The sequence below is a fragment of the Camellia sinensis genome, chromosome 3, assembly GCF_055761805.1.
Source record: "Camellia sinensis isolate YWXY chromosome 3, ASM5576180v1, whole genome shotgun sequence".
NCBI lineage: Eukaryota > Viridiplantae > Streptophyta > Magnoliopsida > Ericales > Theaceae > Camellia > Camellia sinensis.
In genome coordinates, this window is record NC_138963.1 from 215014257 (window position 1) to 215021998 (window position 7742).

General features: G+C 34.3%; 1 protein-coding gene across 2 annotated transcripts; it reads right to left on the reverse strand.

Annotated features, from left to right (window-relative positions):
• Positions 1–480: 480 nt before the first annotated feature.
• Positions 481–7234, reverse strand: LOC114288637 (cyclin-T1-3). 2 transcript variants are annotated; one of them, XM_028232185.2, is made up of 7 exons: positions 7092–7234; positions 5316–5643; positions 3962–4043; positions 3110–3244; positions 2847–3022; positions 2551–2702; positions 481–2021 (listed from the first exon to the last, which is right to left on the reverse strand). In XM_028232185.2, exons 2-7 carry the CDS (start codon positions 5543–5545, stop codon positions 1276–1278), a joined length of 1521 nt encoding a protein of 506 aa, XP_028087986.1. In that variant the 5' UTR covers positions 5546–5643; positions 7092–7234; the 3' UTR covers positions 481–1275. The 2 variants fall into 2 exon arrangements, with proteins under 2 accessions (XP_028087986.1, XP_082778381.1); XM_082922255.1 differs by having other exon boundaries at positions 5253–5643; positions 7092–7231.
• Positions 7235–7742: the final 508 nt, after the last annotated feature.

The following is a 7742-nucleotide window of genomic DNA, read 5'->3' on the forward strand; positions in this document are numbered from 1 at the left end:
AATTAGTTTGGTAAAGGCCAAAAACGCAAATGTAAAATTATAAATTAGGACTTATGGCAAAAAAATAAAAAAATAAATTTCTTATGTTGGGTAAGAATATTTTAATCAATCTAATTTGATTTGACACCATAAATAAATATTAAACTAAAAAACAAAAAGTTAACTTTTTACCAACTTCTCAAATCACTTTTCAAAAAGCTAAAAAACTTAATAAAAAGTCAAAAACGAACTTTTTACCAACTTTCCGAAACACCCTATAGTTGGATTCCTCTGGAGAAAAGTGAAAAGTGAAAATTGACCATACAACTTCAAAGAGAAAACTGCCGACGCCTTACAGAGGATGGAAGGACAACGTGCCTCTCCAGGGCAATTACTTTATCAAAATGGGTTTTTTTTTGAACGATATAAAAATGGATTGAATATAAAAATAAAAAACTTCAAAATAATTGGGTATCATGGGTCCAAACATAACAGTTATTATAGAAGCTAAGATTTAAATTCCATTGATTATAGCAAAAGTATCCCAGTAGTCAGCTATATAATACAGCACTTCTAACAAACTAGGACTAAAACCCTTGCACCTCACTAAAACGTAGCAATCTTACAACATGCAAAATTCTCTGCCCAGGCTACAATCTCTAATCAAAACCACAAAAACTCTTCTCTCTCTACTCTATCTTCCTCTCTCTACTATATACTTCCATAAAATTTAACTTCAAATTCTTTTGTCCAACATCCATCTATCCAAAACGTCACCAAAAAAAATAAAAATAAAAAATACATCTATCCAAACAGAACTTAATTCTTATGCAATCTAATATAGGTCCATCTAGAGACTCTCCTGTCAACAGTTTCCCATTTCAGGTACATAAAAATTTCAATTTCCAACCTCTGTTCTAAGACAAACTCAAGTCCAAATCTCATCCTGGGGCAGCACATCCAAGTCTAGTTGAGGTTCACATTCTTTATCACCAAAAAATCTACATCATACACATTAGTAGCATAGCATACTAGCATCAGTCATTCCATCCAAATCTTGCTATCCAAACAACCCACCATAATCTCCATCAATCAATAGTTAATGATGATAACCAAAAGAAATCACATAATGTACGGTGAATCTTAATTATTCCTCGAAAAAATGTCAACCCAATGCAAAAAGTTAGTTCCAGTACTAACACACCCAACCAACAAACTCCCACTTACCAGAAAAATGTTGCTGCGTTGCAAAAAGAGAGCAGCACTTCCGATGAGTAGGCACAAAATGCCAAAGCTTCAATCCCTTCTCCTTCGCTTATCTACAGAAGCACTTTCTAGTTCTATTCCATTTTCCAGCTCCCTCTCTATCCAAGCTTCACTATCATCCATCGCTTCCACTAACTTCTTATTTACAGTTCTTTCACATCTCCTCCTCTTTAACGCCTCTCTAATCCGATTAACATCTATCTTACCATCGCCCCCATGAACAGAAACAATCTTCGAACTTGAGTTCTGATCAGATTCCCCTGCTTTTGGCTTACCATCCCCACCATCATCCTCAACAGCACTATTTGCACTAGCGCAATCACTTGCCTGACAATGTAAACTTTCTTTCATGCTGACATGAAAGTCACTGGAAGCCTCATTCTCACTGCACTTGGACATTGTAGATTTAACTAGCCTTCCAGCATCCACCATAGCTCCATGGCCAGTATCATTTGAGCAACTTACGATGCACGATTGTGGGGTACTGGAAATGGAAGATTTAGTAAGTCCTCTAGCATCCACCATAGCCCCGTCACCAGTATAGTAAGGAACATTTGAGCTACTCATAATGCATGACTGTGGACTAATGGATGTTGCAGATTTAACAAATCCACCAGTATTCACAGTAGCACCATGGCCCAAATATTGGGTGACATTTGAGCCACTTATAATGGCTGAATGTGGGATATTGGGCATTTCTTTCACCTTCCCAAGCATGGGAGGTGGAGCTTGTTTCTGAATTTTCTCCAGTAACCAAAGCATCTGTTGGATGACCACTGCACAAAATTGTGAAGAGAATTAAGAAGCATGCTCCCAAACAAATATGAAAAAGGAGAAAAATATTGAGGAAACTCCTAGACAGAATCGGGGAATGGTGCCTAATCTAGGGTAAAATCCTTTGCATATCATTTACCCAATCTAGAGTACATTCCTCTTATGTATCATTTCATTTCTTCATTGCATTGGACAGTCACCTATTGACTAACAAATGAGAAGCTACACCATCAATGAAGGGAGCCTATGAAGAATGACTATAGTTTAAAATCTGCCATTTCATCAGGGCAACCTAATACACTAAAGAGGGGACATGGGAGGGAGGGCATTCATCAAGACCATCCCTTTACAGGGAGATCACATCAATCCACTTAATTCACCATCCTTGTTTTTTAATGAATTATAAATCAAATTTCATGAAAAAACTGTAAACATATTACTTGAATGCAGTGTTGAAATGACTCATAACTCATGATGCAAAGATATGGCAAGTAGTCAGGTAATAAGGTACATAGATATAAATTAACAAACCTTCTAATTGCTTAGGTGAAACATCAAATTGCATCCACCACACCTTCCCCTTCTCTGTAGGCAATTTCAATTTTTTTAATTTGGCAGCAAGGTACATAGAGCCAGCTGCAATATAATGGGGTTTGTACTGCAAGCACAGTGTTGTACGGAGCCTACAGGTCCCATTCATAAGAGAGTTTAAACCTTTGATGCAAGCAAATGGAAAGTACGAACAAGATATAGGCCACAACACATTCAGAGAATTTGATAAACACCAAAAAAAAAAAAAAAAAAAAAAAAAAGATAAGATAATTTACCAATCATTCACAAAATTCCATGCCATTTTTACAATATCCTTATCTGAAATCCCCAATCTCTTCAGAGCTTCAACAAGTGGCTTGTAAGGATGTTCTATATTGAGATCAAAAGCAATTGTTGACAACAAAAGCCTCTCCCCAATTACGATTAATTCCTTCTGTTTATCATAAACATCCTATACAAAGAAAGATGAAGATAATCAAGCCTGAATCGATAGATAGGAGATAGATGCAGATAATCAAGCCTGCAATGTCTGCCATACCTTCTGTCTGATTCTTTGCGAAGCAGAGTGGTCACATCTATACAATAATTTATAAGCCACAACAGCAACGTCACTTAGCCAGCGTGGTGTTTCCTCAGCTTTGCAAGCAAGGAACATGCTGACAGTTGCAATGGTCTACAAAAGGTGCACCACCACACTGAGAAGCATGCACATCAAAGTAGATACAAGTAACTATGTACTGCTATACTATTAAAGAACTTCTCTGTTAATTGATACATTTCGAAAACGTATTCTTGCAAGTACAGTAATGCTAATAAAGAATTTGGATGGTGCCCTCCAGATGGGAAATGTCCGACGTGGTATAGTGAGCACTGAGCAGTTATTTGTGTAACATTAGAAACATATTATGCCTGATAGAATTTTATAAGCAATCACATTAGATAAAGGGCTTGAAAGATCCAATATAATAAAAAGAAAAATCAATATATACAAATACATGCATATTATTTGAGTATACATGCATATATAAGACAAAGAAGACCTCTTTCCTTTCATTTTGTCTGAAAGGGGTTTTTTTCCCATGGGCCCTCCTAGGAATGTAACACCACTTCAATATGACTACTTTTAATCTTCCACCTTGGGAATTGATCATTGTCAGCATCGACCATAGTTAAAATTCTCATTGATCCCATTGAATGGTATACAACCAATGCAGAGAATTACCGAATGCCAGCAATACATTGACATCTTCATCTTGTATAATATAATTTTACACAGTGTGACAGATTTGAACTTTACATAAGGGGGTCTATTTGTTAGTAAATGAAAAATAAGACAGTGCAAAATAAAGAAAGTAAATAAATAAAAATAAGTAAAGAACATGGCATCTACCTGCCAATCATTCTTTGCATGAGACTGACGCATGTAAAACCGGTGGCACAACATAATTGCAGTTGCAATTGTCAATTGTGGCCTGAAAAAAAATAATAACACCAATCATCATCTCAAGAACATAGTAGCAAGGGATGAGCTTCTACAAGGAAAGAGGGCGCAATTAAAAAAATAATAAATAATATAAAAACTGAGCTTTTAAAAAAGGAAAAATGTGTACCTACAAACAAACAAGAACCCCAGACGATGTCATCAGAACATAAAGGTTTGATCATCTACTCATAAAAGAACAAGTTCACAGATCTAAAGGTAAAACCATCTTACAAACCGTACATTCTGCTATCCAGTTTTTAAAAAATTGATGATGAATTAACTAGAATGATGAAGAACATCAGCAGCTTGAAAAGAATAAAAACATTTATTACTATTACTACTTGTATTTCACGAGGGGAAATTTGATAACACAGGTGTGTACATGATATGGCGAAGAAACCTCCTACCAAAATTACCGAATACGTATCAAGAGTAATAAATAAGAGGTTGTGTATACAAGCTAAAACATGTAGATGCCAGATGGTAAGCTCTTACTTGAATGAAACTAGAATTTCAAAGACTAAATTCAAATTCTTGAAGAGCAGTCAGCCAAAGTGCATGGGCAAAATCACAAACCGTCATAGTTTTTTGAAACATTAGATCCTGTTAGCAAATTGTACAATACAATTCAATTCGATTTAGTTAGTAATCAATACAAATAGGTTGCATGAATCAAAAGTAGCTGTGAATCGGGGGGTGAATCCATGAATCATGAATTGATCGATTCATTGAAATCAATTTTTCGGTTACGTTTTATATTTTGTATCATTGGAAGATTGTTCACTTTTTAAGGTCTTTACGGTTACTAGATGCCATTCCTTTTTCTCCCGCTTTATTTATTCTCCAAGACTCAAAAACCCTAGGGAAAAAAAACGAACCTTCTCTCTCAATAATATTATAGGTTTACATATTCAACTTTATGTAATTTTTTGCACTTATAAAAGGAATATTTTGAAGGCATTAAGTGAGATTTTTTTAAAAGTGTGGAGATTTAGATTTCTTTATCCCTTTAAGGCGAGTGTTTCTATTACTTTAGTTGTAAAATGTTTAAAAACATTCTTGATGAGTGTTATTGTTGTTTTGGAAATTGAGAGTTTATCTCTGTTTACTTTCTTTATTAAGAATGGTTGATAAGAAATACCTAAAAGAGAAAAGATAAGGTGGTAATCTAACATGGGAACCGATGTTAACTTTTTACCTATTAGACAACTATGATGACATATGCTCTAGCCAATAATTCAATTCATATCTATAAGCTTACACATTAAGCTCCCTTCCAAGCTCTTGCAAAAATGAGCAGTATAACTTCCGCAACTCTGACTCCTCCTCATAGTGAATGCCATCCTTCCTCGATGGAGAATGATCCTCTACTTCTTGTCTACTGAAGTACCACTTGCGTGCAAGGCACAAAGGCTCTTTTGGCATGTGTACAGTTGGTATCTCTCTCAAATTTCTATCCTGAGAAGGATTCCCTGGCAGTTGCCCTACCATGGTTTCCCTCTCTTCTTAATAGAAGATGGAAAAAATATAACTGTTGAATTGTCCCTCCTTGTCTAAAGCTCACACAGTAGTGAATCAACAAACAAAATCTGCAGAATAACATGATAAGTTCTGTTAAGATTGACATATTAAATAATGAATACAACAACTCTTCAAAGTACAAATAATTAACAGAATACATTTCACCAATTATGTGCATCGCAAGTGACCTAAAGGCAAATTAAATATACCTTCAAAGGACTCCCGTCTTTCAAAAATTTATTGTTTCTCAAGATTACCAAACAGATCCTTCCAAAAAAACAGATCTACATAACTAATAAAGGCAGCCAAAAATATTCTGTGATTTCTGAAAACATCCATGAAAATTTATATGAACCCGAACCCTAATTTAAAGCTCACACAGTAGTGAATAGACAAACAAAATCAGCAGAAAAACAATGATAAGTTTCGTTAAGATTGACATATTAAATAATGAATACAGCAACTCTTTAAAGGACAAATAATTAACAGAATAATGCATTATACCAATTACGTGCATCGCAAGTGAACTAGAGGTAAATTAATGTACGTTCAAAGGACTCCCATCAGGCGGAATTATTGGGATACATGTTATCAACCATTTAAATATTTTATTGTGCCTCAAGATTTCCAAACATGTCCTTCCAAAAAAACTGACCTACATAACTAACATAAAGGAAGCCAAAAATATTCTGTGAAAACATTCATGAAAAATTATATGAACAGTTTTATATAAAAAAATCTGCCCTCCCCAATTGATAATTTGAAGATTCTCTTTATCGTATAGATGTTTAAACTGGAAAACTATTTAACTCTTGCTTTCTCACAATGATGATGACTTAAACCCTTTGTCTCTTTGGTTTTGGTATGCAAAAAAGGTGGTCAGTCCAATTGTTCAAATTATGCAGGGAAGAAATTGAGTTCTCTCCAATCTATTAAATGGAAAGCATTATTCTGTCTAGTACAGAAAAGTCCCAATCTGTTCTGCAGTTTTACATATTATCTAGCTAAGAAGTATGGACACGAACACATGACACGACAAGAACGCAGATACGCCATTTTTTTTTTAAAAGCAGAACACAATCTGTGGGGGACAGACAACATAAAACTAAGTTCCAAAAAAAAAAAAAAAAAGAATTAGTAGGTATAAATCTAGATATGCATATAAACTCCTAAGAAATGAAAGTTATCAGAATTTTCAAAGATGCAACATAAATACCACCTCATTATCATTAATCGCATTTTATACGGTGAATTTTCGTTAATAGGTAAAAGAATCGGCAAATTCGACAAGTTTTTAATCAAGATTTCAAACGCTAGCCGTGCACAAATCATCGGTCACAAGTAGATACGAGAATTAAAGAAAATCGCATCAATTTACGAAGGATCTTGCATTACCAAAAAAATCACAGAAAAAAAAAACAAAAAAACAAAAAAAAAAACAACTTGCTAACCGAATTTCTAATCTACAGTTTATCAGCAAACAAACGGAGCATAAAAGAGAAAGAACAAGAGATACCTGATCGGATCAAAATTTCTGAATCTGGTTGAATTTGAAAGGAAATACCAACCCACATAAATTACTATGGAAAACCCTAGTTTATCAGGTTTGCTACTCTATTAAAAATATATTCATATACTACTTCTCTCCCAAAAAAATATATATACAGATATATATATATATATATATATATATTATCCTAGGGGTGCAATTCAGGCGGGCTCAACCCGAGCAACCCGAGCCCAGCCCGAGTTTTTTTAGGGCTTGGGCAACTATATCTTGTAATCTGGACGGGCTTGGGCAGATTTTTGATGCCCGAATTGCAATTCGGGCCGGGCTTGAGCAGAACCAATGGTCAACCCGAGCAACCCGAACCCGAATTCAATTTAATATATTATATAAATTATATAATATATAATATATAATATATATATAATTTAATAAATTATGTAATATATATTAGTCTTAATTTTTATTTTTTTTTATTTTTTTTGTTAGTCTTCTATTAAGTAAAAAAGTTAGTCTTAATTTTTATTTTTTATTTTTTTTTTGTTAGTTTTCTACCATTAGATTAGCATCTTTTATGTCTATTCTTAAATCTACCTACAGGTTTCTGAACTCGCGCAATTCGGGCAATTCGGGCAACCCGAGTTCAAAATACAAAGCTTG